General features: G+C 42.6%; 1 protein-coding gene and 1 pseudogene across 1 annotated transcript in view; one reads left to right on the top strand and one right to left on the bottom strand.

Annotated features, from left to right (window-relative positions):
• Positions 1-41: 41 nt before the first annotated feature.
• On the top strand, positions 42-16792 carry LOC129387321 (uncharacterized; annotated as a pseudogene).
• Positions 16793-18372: 1580 nt separating this feature from the next.
• LOC126540713 (probable ubiquitin carboxyl-terminal hydrolase MINDY-4) overlaps positions 18373-19085 on the bottom strand; it is a 45696-nt gene continuing 44983 nt past the window's right edge. Inside the window, exon 16 of the mRNA XM_072286548.1 lies at positions 18373-18552. Within this exon, the coding sequence (XP_072142649.1) occupies positions 18504-18552 (49 nt within the window). The 3' untranslated portion in view covers positions 18373-18503. The remainder of the gene's footprint in view (positions 18553-19085) is intronic.

Genomic DNA, 19085 nt, shown 5'->3' on the forward strand with positions numbered 1-19085 from the left:
TGCAAATGATAAGCCTATCACAAGTCATCCTTTCAACACGAGCATTCTACAAGATATCTGAAGTTGGTGCATGCTTTTTATTTACAGTTGCTTCAAATTATGCCCTTATGAGCAAAACAAACTTCATAATTAACAAGGAGAGTCAATAATCTGTCAAACAAGACTGCAGCCAACAACAGCAATGCTGTTTTAGGTGGGCAGTAGAAAATTTTTTGCAGTGTATTCTAATTCTTGCAGTGTATGAACCTAGTCGGCTGGCCTCAATCAATACGAAACACTCTGTTGTGGAAATTTGCGAAAATACACATTTGTTGAACTAAGCAGCAGACTCTGGACCAACTGGAGACATGGATCGAAAATTTCCCTCAGACTTTCAGCACTTTGTGTAAATCTACAGGGTTAAGTGAACATTCGTGTGAAGTAGTGTGCAAGGATGTGGCCTGTGTGTTATTTTCAAACCGCATATATTCCCATCCTCATAGTACAATTCTTCTCAATTGCCTCAGAATACAGGTAGTCGGCTAATTGAGCAGACAGCAGAAGTGATGGTGAATTGGCAGACTGTACAAATGAAAAGCATTATGGGCCTGGCTTCAGTAGAATGAAGTTTTGCCAATGCCTGTGGTTTCTGAAAAACAAAAACTGATGCAATATTGTTGCAGTCTGGTTGAAAAGTTGTTCTGTATTTTGCAATTCACTGCGTATTATAATTTGACTGTCTCCTAGGGCTGGGCAATTGATAGCTTAACTGTGCACTTAATCAATTCATGCTTTCATTGTGATTACTTTTATTCCTATTAATCGGTCGAGGTCATGAGAAAAATGTAACAAGCATTGGCAGTAACGTTGCCACTCCATTTTCTCAACAGGAAAGAAGGGGATGATGTCTGGAGCTATATGTTTCGACTTAGAGGCTGGCCTCTCGTGAGGCCCTTTTGCACATTTTTGTTATGCACTGGAAGCTGTAAAATGCCTTCTAAGGAGCGTTTTACTGAAATAATTTTTCAGATCAGTTCATTATTGGAAAAGAAATTAATTGACCTGTTACCATGCTGCCAGGAGGCAAGTGTCACCGCCAACCAAAAATCCTGCTTCTATTTAAAAACGAAAGTGCCTCCAACAAATTGCTTCTGGAAATGACTCATTGAAAGGCATCTAACGCCAACGACAGATATGCACCAAGCACTAAGTCAAAACATTAGCAGGTGGTACAAAAGTCCTGTGACGTGTAAATTCACTGGAACTTTAGTGGTGTGTAAGGATTTCTTGCGAGTTCTGTGATGGGACTACCAGAGAACATTGACAAGCTTCTTTGCCACCACAGCTGGATTTGCGATTGTCTGAGTGGTGTTGACAAGCTTGGTATGTCGAATAGTCACTGACATAATATTAAAGGCAACCGCCAGTTTGTAGCATGGTTTACTTTTCACTTAACTGATGTGTCACCAGAAATATCAATATATAAAGAGGGTACTTGGCAACACTGTCTCGTAAGCAAGACTTTCAAACTTTCTAGTGGGGCATTACCTATTGTTACAATTAAAATTAAAGAGGAGGAATTTAAGAGAGGACATATGATTTGGAAAATTTAATGGCTCAAGCAAATTTTCTGAACTGGGTTTTTGTTATGTACACTGATGCTGGTAAGAGAAGGGTCACAGGACCATCATGGGTATGCCTGTGCGAGTGCATAAGCAGATTCGTTAAGGACTTTTGTGGCCTGGCACCCACATCAAACAAATGTGCAAGTACCATGGGATGAAAGAATAAAATTCTGCTAAGACATTTGATATAGTAGACATTGACAAATTGTCTGTGAAAATGACAACCAACAACAAAGACTAACATAATTTATGTACAGCTAAAATGACAGCCAATTATTCAGCTTTAAAGATGCGCATGAAATCAGATTGGCGAAAGACACAAAGATCATTTCAGAGGTGGTGCTAGCAAGATGCCTAAATCTGCCTTCTCTTCTTAGACTAAAGTACTGGTAGCGATCGGTGTTTATTTTTTAAAGGTGTGCAAGGTGGTCTTCCTAAGAACTGTTTAGGCACCGATATGGCAAATACTTAGCATTATTTGGAATGTCATCAAGATTAATCTTCGTAATTGGAACAGATAGTTTAATGGAATAACAGAGCTGCTTCGTTAAAATGTCTCGAAGTGGATCTACAAAGGGTCCGAGAGCGTTTGCACAAAAATTACTTCAAGGCAATGTAAACGATGAACACCGATGGTTAAACTAGTGTGGTCAGCTCATGATAGAACTGTGATATGCCATTTAGAGATGCATAGATATCTAAAGGTTTGTACTGAAAGGGGTATGAAACTGAATTGGAAGAGAATTCAGTAGTGCATTGAGAACAAAATGCAGACAAACTCCAATATCTGTCGAAAATGCGCACAATCAATCATTGGGAGGCCATCCCTGTGCAATCGAGAGTGACTGTTGCCAACTATGCACAGCATTCTCACAGTATGTACCCCGTTAAATACAATATTTTTTATGTATGGACACCAGTCAACCTTTCCATGCATACAGCACCCAAGTACTTAAAATTCTGCTTATTGGACTACTACTTGTTGGTAGAAAGCGAAACTTGCACAGGAACAGTTTGAGGGAAAAGTAGAATTGTGGTTTTGCTCTCGTTGAGAGGGAGGTTAATGCCATCAAGCCACATTTCAAAGGTACTCGTGCAAGGCTGCAAAATTTGGTACAGTGATTGTACGTCTACATATGTGGAAAAGAATTGGCACACACATATGCATACTCTGTTGTGAAGAGGTGGAGCTTAGTAAAACATTAAACAGTGGCCACAGAACTGAACATTGAGCAAGACAAAGGTTTGGAGACAACGCACATCAAGGGTAGCAAATTTTTCTGCAATCTAAAAGTGGCAAGAGAGCACTCGATAAAGTACTTGGCAGACCTGTATGTTTAAGTGTGCATGACAGAATGATGTATTCTACAATGTCGTAAGCTTTAGTGGTATCCAATGCGACTAAGGCACGATATTGTTTCCTGCATCTAGCTAGCTGGATTCGGCTTTCCAAGTCAACATGATCTACCCAAATGGAGTAGCCATATCTCAATAACTCCATTCAGGAAAGAATCCACTAATTCCTATAGAATGGTTTACGATGGTGAGCAGAATTTTTTATAACTTGCTATTGGCAGCCTATAGTTGGTTGGCCATTATTGCTGTAAAGGCAGGTCTTTATTGTTGGACACATTGATGAACACCATTGCAAGTGCTTGTGATTGTCCACGAGCGTGCTGCCTTTACAGCAATAACCTTGCATAACGCCTTCATCATTGATGTAGTGATGCCATCAAGACCTGGCGCTGAAGCAGGCAGAAAGCTTAATTATTACATGCACAAGCTCTAATATTGTGACTTCTCCAAATGAGTGAGTGCTGGTGCCGAAAAAATTTAACAGCCACCATATTTCGAGCACTGCTGATTGGCTTGGTGGTGGTTAGCCTGCTTGAGGGCATGAAAACCGCATTTTCTGTGCTCCCACATTGTGCAAAGGAAGGACAACAGCTGTCCTCACTCAAGTCGACTGCACTAACAGAGAATGATTTCACAGCATCTTTAATTGCAACAAAATGCACACAAGTTGAGGCTTGAAATTCTGACAGACAGATCAACAGATAACACAGGAAACACTTGTACAGGATTCAGTAAAAAATGGAGCCCGTGCAAAATTCTACAAGTGGCTTTATCAACAGAAGCAAATTGCTACAGTTGAGACAACCATGGTTTCCGCACAAAGCATCATTAAAGCTAAAGTTTGCAAATGCCAGAGATCGATCAATCCAGGTTGGCACCAATCTATGCTGTCAAAATTTGTTTCTCCATGAAGTTCCTGGTTTTGTAATCCGATATGGTGAAGCCCTACTTAAATTTGAGGTTTTACGTGTCAATACCAGTAACTGATTATGAGGCACACTGTTGTGGGGGACTACGGATTAATTTTGACCTCATGCATGGTACATGGGCATCAGTGGCGTAGCCAGAAATTTCGTTCGGGGGGGGGGCTCACGGTCCGGCTCCGCCTCCTCCTCATGGAATTTGTCGAGGGATCAAATACATTAATAATAACTGCATTGCCATTGCGAAAGATGCGGCAAACGAATAGTTGAACGCTACGCACTGTCCAGATAGAGGAGTAAAATATGCATTTTTTCATAAAATAGTATGCTCGTATGTCTCAAAAATTGTTCCCGAAATAACTGATATCAACGCTTCCATGCTTTCTGTCTAGTTAATATGTAAAGAAAATATCACACCAACTTTAGAACTATATCAGCTTGAAACCAGCAAAGCAGTGCATGCCGCTGATATGAAACATGTAAAGGCCATGAAATGAACAAGTTAAGGACGAATATTTTAATGAAACTTTGTTAACCTCCTTGCTTTTCTCTCATTTGCATCTCTCTATCTCTTTCGTTCAAGAACTTTGTTTACATTTTTGTACATATGCAAAGACCAGGGAAAAATCTCAATGACACTGTCCTTTGTTAGAACGCATTGCGCAGGAGCAGCTGTCATCGGTCGTGTATTGCGAGTAATTTCACCGAAATTATAGTCGCAACGGAGAGCACATCTCTTACAAAAAGCAGAACTTTAGAGGCTACGAAGAAGTACGGAAAGGCTGAAATTCTTTTATTTAGTTTTTAATGACAAAACTTGAATTGATAAGGCATCGTATATAAAAACATCGTCAGAATGTACAATGCGCTTTTGTCCCTCTAAGAAAGTTGCAGATTTTATCAATTCCACTGATACGTTCAAAAATTTATTTTTCCGAGAACAACCCCTGAATGGAATTGTCTACCAGTTGATGTTGTAAAATGTGAAACAGTCGAACTATCTATAAATGGGCTCAGGCACCAAACCTGATTTTTTTCTTTTTGTGTTGGTTGTATAATGATGCACTTCATTATAGATAACGCCATGTTTATTTCTGCTTTTTTTCTTTGTTCAGTTATTTTTCTATTTTTTTCACCATGTCTTTGTGATATTATATGTTGCAACTATTTGGCCAAAGAAATTATGTATGCTCACTTCTGCTTAAGGCCTGGCACCCAGGCTATCGGTATGGAATAAATGAAATAAATATAAAGATAAGGAGTTCTGCCAAATATACGAGGGCGAGTCAAATGAAAGTCAGCCAATGCAAATATATGACTAACGGCGTGCTTTGTTTAAAAGTAGTCTCCATAAGCATTTAGACATTTGACCCACTGACTAACGAGTCGTGTCATTCCCGTCTCGTAATATTCCTTGGGTTGCTGCTTCAAAAAGTCTGTAACTTACTCCTTCACGTCATAGTCCGACACAATTGTGGTTCCTTCGAGCTGTTTTTTTCAAATGCTCCAAAATGTGGAAGTCACAAGGCGACAGGTCTAGGCTGTATGGCAAATGTTGCAGCGTTTCCCACTTGAACTTTGCCAGTTTTATGTTAACGACATCAGCGACGTGGAGACGGGCATTGTGGAGTAAGATGACCCCATTCCTCAATTTCCACATCATTTGTTTTTGATCGCGACACGCAGCCGATCCGACGTTTTACAATATCCGAAATGATTGAGTGTCTCTAGGTTTAGCAAATTCGATCAGTTATGGCCCCTTACGACCGAAAAAAAGCCAACACCTTTTCGGGAGAAATGACGGCCTTCGATTTTCTTGTGGGTTATGAATTGAAATGTTTCCTCTGTAAGCTTTGCTGTCGTCTTTCAGGCTCGTAGTAGTGGCACCATGATTCGTTCCCTGTCACAATTGCAGACAAAAGTCGTCACCCTAATTGTGATACAGGATTATATGAGTCAAGGCAGCGCCGAACCTCTCCGTCTTCTGGCCGTGGTTCAAAATCTTGGGCACCCATTGCGCACACAAGAGCCGAATTATGGTGTGACCCGAACCATGACGCATCTTCACACGCCCTGCCAATTCACCGATGTTTATCCTCCGTCTTTTTCTAATTAGCCTTTGCAATTGTGTTGGGTTGATTGCACGGTGGCTTTGGCACGGTCTCGGATTGTCTTCGCAACTTTCACGTCCTTCTTGGAACCGTTTGCTCCAATGCTTCACAGTGGCCAATGAAATGCAATCTTCAACCTACACAGCAGCCACACGGCGAATAATTTCTTTTTCTGAAACATCTTCAGCTGTCAAAAACCTCACGACAACATGCTGTGAAACTTTAGGAGTGTCCGTTATACCACGAAACCAAGATCAACCCAATGTACAAGAGCATTAAAGAACTTTTATACTCACACCCGTGTGTCACTTTCGTAAATGAGAGATGCCTCTGTGGTATGTGCATGCCTCGCAGATAATGAACCGAACCAATATTGCGCTGGGTGGGTTGTCTCACTTTCATTTCACTCGCCCTCGTGCATTAGAAATGCGAAGATACAATGGAATATGCAAATGCGAAGATACAGCTTGATAGAAGGCAAAAAAGTGTCACTGGAAACAAAGTTCATTGCACATATACACAAAACCTCGCAACAAGATATTTTTTACCTATAAGTCTCCAATAAATCTACGTATCTAAGAAAAAGTCACGATATAAAATGCGTCAAAGAAGGCAAATAAACATGTTGCGCAACCACAAACTCTGATCACAGCCCCCCTCCCTCGACTCCCTCTGATGTATCGCGCGTGATAGGAGGCAGCGAGCTTCCTCCCTGCTTTTCTCCCTTGCGCACACAAGATTGAGCCACCATCATCGGCAAACCCATGCCACCCCCCCCCCCCCTCCCCTTACGTTTTCACTCGCACATGCAGCATGCGGCACGCGGTCATGATGTTATCACCCTTGGACTTTATACGGAACATGAGGGCAACGGCAGGAATGTGCCTGGAGGGTCCACATAATTGCTACCGCAATAATATAATGAGTATCCGCCAACTGAAGCATCCAGTCGCCAGTTACTTTCCACAAAAGAAGTAACAAAATCAAACTTTCATCATGCAACAATTTGCTGCGCCGCAACAATGTATATTTTTCTTTTTAGGGCAGGGGCATGGAATTGAAAGAACGCAAGGAAGGCATGTTGACCATAATCGTATGCCTACTTTGGGCGTCTAATGCGGCTACTGAAGGAATATCGAAGAAAACGTGAGACGATTGGTCCAAAGATAACCATAGGCATGCTGTGCGGTATCGTATCCTAATTTTCCGGAGAAATTCTGCTCAAGCGAACGCGTTGCCATCCGTCGAGTCCCCGCAGTGATGGCGGCAAGCGGCCACGCATTTGTTTCTTTTTCTCATCTGCTAGCCAGAAAGCGTCCAATACTATGCGAGACGAAAATCCACTCGGTCAGACAAAAACGAACGCGCATCGAAGTGCGCTGCGTGGGGATCGGGGCAACACGAGAAAAACGCCTGCGCTGAGGCTGGTTCCAGCAGCCTGCGGGTAGCGAGAACAATAAGAAAAGAAAAAGAAAAAATTAAGAGGATCAATGTGTTCTCAGGAATGAAAGTCAAAGTAGAAAAATAAATAAGAACGTGGTTTCCTTTGCTGGCTTTAGTACCTTGACATGGATGCTTTGGCGCAAGTGAAAAAAAAATTTGCTATATTTTTCTGTGACACACTGCCACAAATGAACCACCACAACGCTTTGTCTCGTCTGACCTCGCTGCGTGCTTTGTAAACTTATCTGATAGTGTGTTGATTTGGCTTGTCTCGTTGTATGGTGTGATGTAGGACGTTAGGAAAGTTAACGCACCTTTGGCTTCAAATGTTTGTAACAACATTAAGCCCGCAATGTTACGGAATTGAAAATCTGAAGCACGACTTTGGAAATGTCAATGCATCTTTCCCATCAACAGTTTATGAGAACTTCATACCCATAAAGTTCCAGAATTGAAATCCATGCGCTCCGTCAATTGCGCGGCCTCTGCGAGATGCCACGACGAGCCCGCTCGCCATCAAAACGCCCTTGAAACTTTGTGCTAGGGAGGGGCTCGTTGCGTTATGATATGTGACTCCCTGTGCGTGGCCGTTGCCGCGAAATCCAGTCCGATTTTGCAATGTTCGCGCTGAAATGTCTTTTCAAGCATGAAAAGGACATTCTAGACTAAATCCAGCATGATTTGCGGCGGCGGGGGTTATGTTGGTTGGCGGCGCACAAGAGCACGAACAAATTTCGGGGGGGGGGGGGGGGGCTGAAGCCCCATAAGCTCCCCCTCTGGCTACGCCCCTGATGGGCATGTCTGCATTTCGGCCCATCGAAATCTGACTGCTACTGGCGAGATCCGATTCCACAACCTTGTGCTTAGCAGCGCAATGCCAAAGCCATTAAGCAACCATGGCAGGTCAAGCCATAGCCTCCCTCCTCGATTTAGGCCTCGGCTCTTCGCGAGAGGCGCTCGCGCCCCATACTTGCGCTCGCATACCAGACATAGCTACACGTCGAGGCGCATTGAAGCACCCAAGCAAGAGTTGTGTGATTTTCGTCGTGTTAGCTGCAGGTAAGCATGTGCGTTTTGCGACAGCAGCATGTTTATATTTGTTTTACTTGAAATATCAGAGATGCATGACCAAAGTTGTGATCAGTGTATAGAAATGAAGCGACCGTTCATTTACTAGATTTTCCGCAACCACATGTTAGTTGTTGGCGTCGTTGCAACATATATTGGCTTACTACTAGAAAAATCAGTGATTTAGGATGCATAGTTCTTACTGTTTCTTTGAGTTATTCTTTTTTATACCCAATCACTTGTCTATGTGCAGTGTGGAATCGGTTGGCGCCCGACAAGATACCGTACTGCTGCGTGCCACGCTGCAAGTCATCCAGTAAACAACGGACGCCAGGCATATCATATGTTCCGCAAAACACCAAGTGATCCGGAAATGTGCGCAAAATGGCCAAAAATGATTTTACGTGGAAACTGGGCACCAATTACGATGTTGTATGCAACCAACACTTTAGTTCCTCTGTCTTCAAGGCAGGTTGTAAAATTCAGAAACTTGAGAAAAATGCTGTCCCATAGGAGCCGACTATGGGGGGCTCCAAGGCCCAAGCCCCCTCTGGAGATTTCTAAGGGAGGGGGTGGGGTGCCCCCCTCCCTGGAGGCGATGTCGACGTCCCCTCTCACCCACACCCACACACACCTAAAGTGCCATTACCAGAGTTTTGTCCCCCACATCATTTGAAGTTCCTTTTGACTTTGACTTTCCTCGACCTTTTCACTTGCAATTTTACCGGGGCTTACAGCTTACTGCATCATTGTTGGTGCAGACGTGTATGGCTTTTAATTCATAATATCGTGTTATTTCTGCAAATCCCGACAATAGGAGCATGCTTTTTTGACCATGAAAAAAACCTACAGACTTCAGTGGCCGCTTTGGCAGTCTTTTATTAATGGCGTGTGAAATGCACGTGAATGTTGTGTGTCTCAGTATTGCTTCTCTTTCCAGTAAGCAATGCTAACAACTCATGAAAAAAAAAAAAAAAGCATTTCTAAAAGTTTATATTATTTGTCAGGGATGGAAACAGTCGGTTGCATGCAAAGGACACAAATATATGCAGCGTGTCCCAATGAACTATCATGCACCAAGATTTAAAAAAAAAGAAAAGCACAGTGCCTTACTCTAAGAAAACCTATTGCATATTGTTTCTGGTATAATGGAGTAGCTGCCAGTAATTTTTTCACTACTGAGGTTTAATTAGCTAATTGTAATTAATTATATAGCTCGAGCCGTACTATCCTAATTATCAAAGTGTCAATGAGGCTATTTGTAGACACAGCCAAGGGAAATCTAACTGCAGTGTTTACAGCGATGTTCTAATTGTGTACAAATTTTTTTCAACTGATAAATATAGCGAAATATGAAGAATACCACATGACTGCGCACCCACTCCCATCATAAACAGCGCCCTTGAACAAGCTCCCGCTGAGTAAGCCGGAACGAAATAAAGAAAAACATTGCGATCGAGCTAGTTCCTTAGCTGCCGCACCTTGGCTGAAGTAACACGTCGGGTTTGGTGTTAGTTGGAAACAAACTGTGATAGTTGTTGTCTTAGTGTAGATAAAGTGCACGGATTATTATTTTTTTTTATTTGCCACGAGGCCTATCGCCACAAAAGCGAATCAATAACGTCAACGCAAAGGTTTGAAGGTGCGTTTTGTTTCGTTCCAGTCGCGATGTCTTTCTTGATGACCAGAAGGTAAACATGACCTTGCCTTGGGATCTGCAACTGGAAACAAGAGGAAGGTCGCATATATATATATGTATCAGTCATGGAAGTGTGGCGGTAGACCAAATGCATCGACTATCATCAGAAATTAAACCTGAGACAAACCGGCAGCTTCAAGAAACAGCAGCGGAGGTCTTCATCTTTGAGTCCTAGCCTACGCACAGATGTTCTAGCATATATGGCCTCAAACCCTCTTGCTAGCGTGCAGGACATGGCCGCCCACGTACCAATTTCCAAGTCATCAGTTTGGTTCTAAATGACTGCCTTTCACCCGTACCACCTTAACCAGCACCAATGCTTAGAAGGGCACCTAACTTAACCTAACCTGTAGAATTTTCTAGATTTCTCGAATTGGGTCCTCACAAAATCCGATGAGTCACCAAATTTTTGAACAACATTATGTGCCCAGATGAAGCCAATTTTTGCAGAAATGCCTAAGTAAATTTGCATAATGCACAATATGTTGGAGGAACTCCAATCTACAATGGGTAAAGCACAATCGGCACCATTACCAGTGGTTGCTCAATGTGTGGTTCGGAATTTACGCCGGTGCTATAATCGGTCCCATCTTCTTCGAACTCACACTGACTGGACAGCGTTACATGAACAAAATCCTTGAAGGAGTAGTGGATGACTTTCTCAGCGAAGTTCCGCTGTCACGTCTTCCGCTTCTGTTGTATCAGCGAGATGAAGCACCCGCACACAGCAGCAGCCGAGCACGAAACTGGCTGGATGCGACTTTTCGTACACAATAGATTGGAAGGCACGGGACTGTAAGTTGGCCAGCTAGGTCACCTGACCTCTCTCCACTCGATTTCTTTCCTTGGGGTTATGTGAAAGATCATGCTTACATGATTGAGACGGACGTCCAATTAGTTCAAGGCAAGGATAAGGAATGTCTGCCATAGAAGTCCGGCGTCAGTCACCAAGACAGCCACTGAAGATGTGATAGAACGGATGCAGTACTGCGTAGCTGCAAAAGGAGACCTCTTTGAACATGTCCTCTAGGCTGGTGTTCATCAGAGCTCACCAATTCATTTTTGTGCAGACATCCTGATTGCCAATTCGGCTCTTTTAGAAGTGGTATATTTACCTTCTTGAACACATCGGTTTTGCCTTTTCTCTATACAATGGTTGCTTCCCGGTCTGTTTATTTCACTTTTATGATGTTTTATATGCAGCACATATACACTTTCATGCAAAATAAAACGGCCAATTTAATTTTGCTTTGGTCCAAAGCAAGTTTTTGGCACAACATATAGCTTCACGCGCACTCTTTCGACGCGTAATGAGTAAAGCCAGGATTTTGAAACATTCTATGCCTATAACATTGCTTTTCACATTTCGTGCATGGTCAGAGCAGCACTGCAGCCGCATTATGAAGGGGCTTTGGTTACCAGTGTGACGAGTCCGCCTTGAGATACGGATAATAAGTGTGACATAGAAATGAGAGGAAGGAATAGCTGCGAAGCCGCGAAACCTGCTGTTGGTGGTCCTTCCATACCATTATCAAGGTGATGCTCGGTCTCTTTGAGTTTGTGGCAGGTGATGCAGTTGCTTTCAATCAGCTTATTTGAGGGCGCTGCTTTATGATGCGGGTGAGAGTGCACTTGCATGGTATCTGTAATATGTACTTCGTGAGGGTTCTTTGCCAGTCGAAGAAAATTATACGCAATTAGTGCATCGCTGAAAACAATGCAGTTAGATGTCATTTTGGGGTGCCTACAGATGCTTCATTGACACTTTGAAAAATTAGGACAGTACTTCTCGAGTTAGATAATTAATTGCAATTACCAAATCAAATCTCAGTAACAAAATAGTTACTGGCGGCTACTCTACTGTACTGGAAACAATATGCACTAGGTTTTGTTCGAATAATGCAACTGCTCTTTTTCAAGTCTTGGTGCATGATAGTTGGGGAACACTGTATAATTCACTCAACCGAAATGAGGCCAAGCTGGATTCACTCGAAATCAGAATCAACAGCAGTCATGCGCAGCAGCGCTTACACTCGGACTCGCAGAAAAAAGAGAGAGAGAGGCTGCAGTTTAGCCAGAAAGGCGAAACAGTATTAGCGATAGCCAAGTACGCTATAATTACACGAAGGAAAATTACACCACTGGGACTACTCAGGCTGTGAAATTGAATTGTCTCCTACTATGAGGTCTTGTAATATATATATAGGGTTCAGAAAGCTGGTCGGGCCCCAGTCTCCAGCCCACTTGAAGAGCCTCCAAAAGAGGCAGCAAGGCAGCCTTGTAAAGCCAGTTCGATTTCTGACAAGAAAACAGGTGTTCCCCACAAACACTGAAAAAATGAATGTGATAAGAGCAATTCAAGTTTTGTCTCCTGCCATGACAGCAGCACTGAAGCTCGGGCAAGAGCAAGTGGGCCACACATGCGACACAAGTTTCGCGGGTGTCAGACCAAGGGTTGAATTCATGGACACCATGCACCGCTGGCTCATGCTCATGGACATGAGAAACTGTGCCCAGCACACGCACCAGAATGATGCCGACTGCAAGCAGTTGGAATCTACAAGTGATGAACGGCTAATTTGGCTTGAAACAAGCTTCAACTACCTGGCCAATCTCAAAAGCCAATGCCTGGCGAAGAACTTCTTAACCAAGGAGGCTTACGAAGGTCTGGTGACGACAACTTGTTCAAATGTTGAGTGCATTCAATATCTTCTTGAAGAGATGTGCTTTCACTTTAACTAGGAAAATGTCGTCTGACCCAATCGAGTCGTTCTTTGGCTGGCTGAGGAAGTCAGCAGGCTCAGATGATCAAACGGACGCCCGAACTGTTCTGTTAGGTACTTGAGAAGACGCTGAAGATCGGCATCGTGTCGGCCTCAAGTATGAGCAACGTAATGGCAGCAGAAGGCAATGGTTGCTTGTCGATGCTGCCGCAACAGAAAAACACAAGGGAGGGAACCAACAAGGAATTCCCTGCAGATGCATGTAGAGAGCTCATAGAGCGACTCGAGCGAGAACAGCCTCTGCTTCCTACTCCATATGTCGCAGCATTGGCTACGGTCGGTGGCTACTTGGCAAGAGCTGTACGATAAAAGATTGATTGTGAGGAGTGTGTCAGCCTTTTAACAAAGCCAAACGCCTCGGCGCCCTCAGACTCGCTGACAAAGCACCAAGACCGCGGTGGACTCGTCTACCCATCTGGGCAACTTTTGCGGTTCTCTATGCATTAAAGAAGTTTATCCGCATTCTTCTCGCAGGAAGAAGGCACATGAATCAACCTTTGAAGGAGGCTATGAATAATGCCGCTGCAATATTCTGTAAGCGCAAAACCTCGATATGCTCGACGCCATGACACAGAGAGAAGCTGCTGCAACTGTTGCTGACAAAGTTTTTTAATGCAGTATTCAAAAATTTTGCAACAAAGGCAACAGACAAACATGACATGGCTAAGGTGTTTGAAATAAAACCGCGGTCACGAAAGACCCTCAAACTGTAAGCTATGATCTCACAGTTGGGTGCTTTTTGGTGAAGGGCCAACTTTCGACAACATGTTTTGTGTTGCTTACCTCTGGTGCACATCGGCACAATGCCAAACGTGTCTCCACGTGTCTCTGGGACAGGGTCTGGGTAGGCAGCCTGATCTGGTAGTGAGCGCATGAAGTAAGTGGTACGCGCTTTGTTCCTCTCACCAGTGAGCGGACATGAAAAAATATAGGAGGCTATGGTCAAGCCCTACTTTGGTGAATGCACCTGACCAGCATCCTTTGGTAAAAAACGTACTGCACTGTCCTGCTTTGGAAATACCTAAAGGGACACTAAAAGCGAACGTGAACCAATCTAGATAGTCAGGTTATAACTCAATATGTTCCTTTCATGCAAAGAGATGACACAGTGGCAGATAAGAATCGCAGCTGAATGGACCGCATGAATATTCCGCAACCTAAATTGCCCCTCATAAAAGAAGCTCTCTTTTATAGCTCGTACAGCAATCTTTGAGGTTATCAGCTCAGCTAGGTGGTAAACCAAAATCACATCAATGTGGTCAAACATTTTGAAGCAACATATCGGCTATGAGGGATGCCGTAGCAGGGCGCGACAATTTGACTTCAACCATTTGGGGCTCTTTAACATGCATTTAAATCAAATTACACCAGCAATATTGTATTCCACCACCATCAGTATGGGGCAACAGTGGCCTGGAATCAAAACCGTGACCTCGTGCTTGGGGCATACTTATCTATGCCCCAAGTGAGAAGTTTGCACCAGGGAGGGTACTGCATTCTATTAAAAAAAAAAAGTATGAGTAGTGTAATATTTGTCAAACTGCATTTTTTAAAAATTAAATGTAACTTTCCTTTTTCATGTAGCTTGATGTTTGCACTGGTGGTGTTTACAGTCACTTTTTACTACAAAAGCTTTGTTCTCAGTGAAAATGACATTTCTGACACCTTGAGACACGTTTATCCGCACTGGTTGACTTAATGCTTGCCCTTAACATCCCCTTAATATGCAGATGCAATACGCAGTGAAGGATACTGCGAACGAAATGGCATAGCATGTTGATCAGGTCACAAGCACTTGCAACAAGCACTGCAAATTGGATGAAAGCTTTAATAATTCATTAGTGCGCATGGCACCGCAGTGTAGCCATGGATGCTAATACTGTTAACCTAGACTGTTAACCTAGACAAAGGGATGCTATAACAGATGAAAACAAACTGTCATTCATGAAATATTTTAACAATGGCAAAACTTTACTCAAATGTTCCACGATTACATTTTTTCTGAGTTCACAAGTACGGTGCTCAGGGATTGAAAGGCGATACTCGGGAACACATGGCTGCCCGCGTTTCCTGCACCACCGGTCCACACTGGGTGACTGATGGGAAACCAAATGCAGTCGCAATGCATTTGCTTTCCTTCCTTCACGTTTATAACATGCTTGGCATCCATTTTCAGCAGTCATTAGTCACATTATAAAATGCTTTGTTCTATAGAACAGAATTCACAAGGCAGACTTTTTGAGGGAGGAATCATTGCGATATTACTGCCAGTGAACATTCTTTCCCTCTTCTGCAAACAGTTAATCACCACAAAGGCTTCAGCAACAGGCACAAGTTGGTCTCTGCTCAGGCACAAGAATTGCTTTTACCTCTTGAACAAAATACCCTACTTCTTTGGGTAGGACATCAGCACAATGCCTGTCCATAGTGCGCTAAGATTACTTGAATAAGTGGTGGCCAAATTCACACCCCTTTTGGAATGCAACGTAGTCCATCTTTACTGATAACAGGTTAACTTGGACTGAGCAGATGCAATTCAAATCCATGACACCACGGCAAACTGGAGCAGGGAACTTCAAGGCAGTGGCGCCACCTGTTTTTGTCTTTTCTAGCTTCTTTAGTATTGCAGACAGCAGCAACTAATACAGGTCAACTTATTTTTTTTTTTATTATTGTCCTATAGCAAAGTGTGAGCTATGAGGGACCCTACAGTGGAGGGCTAATATTCCTGACACCTGGGGCTTATAACTCTAAGAACACCAAGTTATTTTGCATTCTGCGCCTGTCAAAATGTAGCCAGCATGAACGGGAACGAGAATTGTTATCAGCAGTAGAGAGAACTGAAAGAGCAGCAGAATGCCACAGTCATTGAGCTGCTACCACTGTCGGTGGGGCAGCAATTAAGCAGTATTGGTAACTTTGCAAGAGGGTCTCTAAATTCAGAGAGCTTTTAGTCACCTTAATGACAATAGATGAAGCATCAATAGTGATGGCACACTAGGAAGGAACAAAGACAGGACAAGGCGCTGTCTGTCTATATGTCTGTCCTATCTTTGCTCCTTCCTAGTGTGCCGTCGCTATTGGCGCTTTATCTATTGAAAGCTATGCACCAACTAGCCCCACAACGTGTTTTTCTTAACGACAACTTTGTCTTTTTGGAGCCTTAGCAACTTCTTTAGTGAAATAAATAGCCAGTAAAATACCCTGGTAAAATTCATCAGGGTACTTTGGCTAAGTTCAATGCCTTGCTCCCACTTTATCACGACAGGAATCTTCTAACATTTTTTGCAGTGCAGTAATGCTGGAGATTCCCACCATGCAGCCCGTTAACGAAGTGAGTAACCATCTGCAAAAAGTCCAAGGCCCATGTGGCTCGTAACCAAAACTCTACTTGGGCCATTTAGCGGGTTTAGTGGCAAGCAAACACAAAGTTTTGAACAACTAAGCCTTTGGAAAACTGTGTTGTGTGCTTAGGTGGTGTGCTACTATAAGCAAAAGCATGCCCTCAAAGTTCAAGTTTCATTACAAAAAGATATGTCCCGGTATGGGCCATAGTAATGGACTCTACACCAGGCTAATCTCTTGCTTCATAGGTTTCAAGAGCTCTTGCAGCGCATACTAGTAGCATGTAACAATAATTGCATTCCCTACTAAAACTTGACAAAGGATGTGACATCTTGTCATATATGAAGCCAATGACTTGCTTATCAGCACCTCAACCTAGCCTAACCCTAAAAATCAGTCCTGTCATCTTCAAAGATGTAAAAGCTACTTATTTTACCATTGACAACATGTCAGCAATTAACACAGATCTGAATTTTCAGCCAACCACAAAAGTACTATGAGATCCAGAAGCAATGCAAAAAAAAGAACACATTCTAAAAGGGCCTGAAAATTTCGTGCCTGCTAATGAGAAAAAGGCTACAACAGGAAAGTTCAAGCCTTGTATGCAACATCAAAGCAGCAGAAAAGTGAACAGCATAAAATGACAATAATATCTAAATCCTTATACAGCACACACATAAACACATTCACAAATTAAAACAAAAAAAATTTGAAATGTGACCAGCTTTACCACAGACAAATGATGAAGGTCAGCTAATCACAATTTAAGTATTAGCTGTAACATTTCACTCAGCTTACATTATCACATTCTCAGTACATACATATCATCATTGACGCTGGCACTTGTCTACCTGTGCCAATGAAGCAATTACAAGTGAACGCCTTGAACAAGGCTCATCATATCAGCACAGTATGTCAGTATGTGACATACTAAATTTTAATAACTGGAGAGCAAGTTCAGATGTTCACACTTATGTCTAGGGCACCTGGACAGTGCACTGCAGAGTTAAGAGAGCGAAATTAGAGAGAGATTTAGAGAGAGATTAGATGCCACCATAGCAGCGGGGGTTCAAGTACTGTGTTGACTACTATGCTGCTCCCATGCCTATGGCTGTCATTGTTCAAAAGCGTTCTCTGAAACCTAGTGGCAATGCAAAAAATATATACCATAGAATATTGGCAAATGGAAGTCACTTAAATCAAATTGCTGCTTAGAGCAAACAACTAGAACCTGTAAATCAATTGGTCTCGTACATTGATGATGGAAAAAATTAATGTGTGTTATATGGAACCGAAATTTTTGCCTCTCTGTGTAAACTGAGCTACAGAAGATGTTGCACCACTTCACAAAGCAGAATTGGCGATGTAGGCATGAAAGACATTTCTTTCTTTTTCCAGAAAGAATCAAGAAGCAAGATTTCCTTTCATGACTTGTCTTCTATGAAGAAAGCCATCCTTAAAATGTGATAGCAAGGGTTTTAGCAAGAAAGTGTTGTTAACATTTTTCAGTGCATAGCAAGTAGTATAGTTGTTGCAGAACAAATTCTTTTGCAAGCTATGCTACAGAACCTTGCCAGTTTCTCTTTGTATTTACAGTAGTACTAGCAGCTACCTTCACTTCCCAATGTTTAACATTTCTGAAAACAGTGCTAAAGGTGTACAACGTATAGCGCTGTGCCTCAGCGTATCTTTCTCAGTAAAGAAAAGTCCTGTTAAATGAAACATACTTCCGGTCTCTTGAGGTTTCTTTCAAAATAATGTAGCTTCTTTTTCTTCACAGTGCAATGCTTGTGAGCTCTAGACAACTGAAGATGTGTCTGTACATTTGTAAAACAATAGAAAAAGAAAAGCATTCACAATAATACAAACAGGGAAATCATATGAAGCGAAGGCTGAACACCAAGTGTGCCTCCATCTAACAAACGTACACAAATCTTGAGCAGGTGCAATGGGAAGCAATAAACGTGCTACACGCTGACTAGACCGACTAGTTATCTTCAACCCATGTCACATCTTTATAATGAGATTTAGCTAACCATATATGACAAGCATATTTATTATTAAAGCTCAAAATTTTGCTTTACTGCTTAGATACAATAATAAAATAAATAAAAGGAACACTGTATGCAGCTACTGCACAAGGTGGAATGAATGTCCTGACAAGTGAGGCATCACAGCAAGGGCTCAGCGTTGTTCCATGACACTGATGCTCCTTGCCACCTGCAAGCAGTAAAACACCAGTCTGTTGATTCATGCTTACTTCAAGGCGCAGCTAAGAACTGCGGAGCTTATGTGTTACCACATGCATAGCCGTTACAACTGCTGGCAACCTGGTAGGTGTTCTGAGCTGACAGTGCCCCTGGCGGGCACCGGGGTGAAATGCGAGGAGGCCAGGTGAGGAGGTTCGAGTGGTGCCGCCAGAGGGATTGCATGGGCACAAAAAGTTTATAGGAAGCTGTGGCTTTACATATGCCGATAGTAGCAGGTTGGATTTCATGCAGTCACCAGTTCACGGAGCATACTTCGGGAACTGTCAGAAATTAATCCTGTTTATACTGACATTGTATAACCTGCTGAGTTTTTCACTGAATAATTTGGGTGAACAGCTTTTTCTTAGATAAAATATCATCATGTATCCAGTATGTGATGATGATCTTATCATGTATTATTTACTTTTTCACATATTCCGACAAAGCCCAAACACTAGTCTAAATGAAGAAAATATTTATTTATGGCCATGGAGAGCGCATTTA

The sequence above is a fragment of the Dermacentor andersoni genome, chromosome 2 (assembly GCF_023375885.2).
Source record: "Dermacentor andersoni chromosome 2, qqDerAnde1_hic_scaffold, whole genome shotgun sequence".
Lineage (NCBI taxonomy): Eukaryota > Metazoa > Arthropoda > Arachnida > Ixodida > Ixodidae > Dermacentor > Dermacentor andersoni.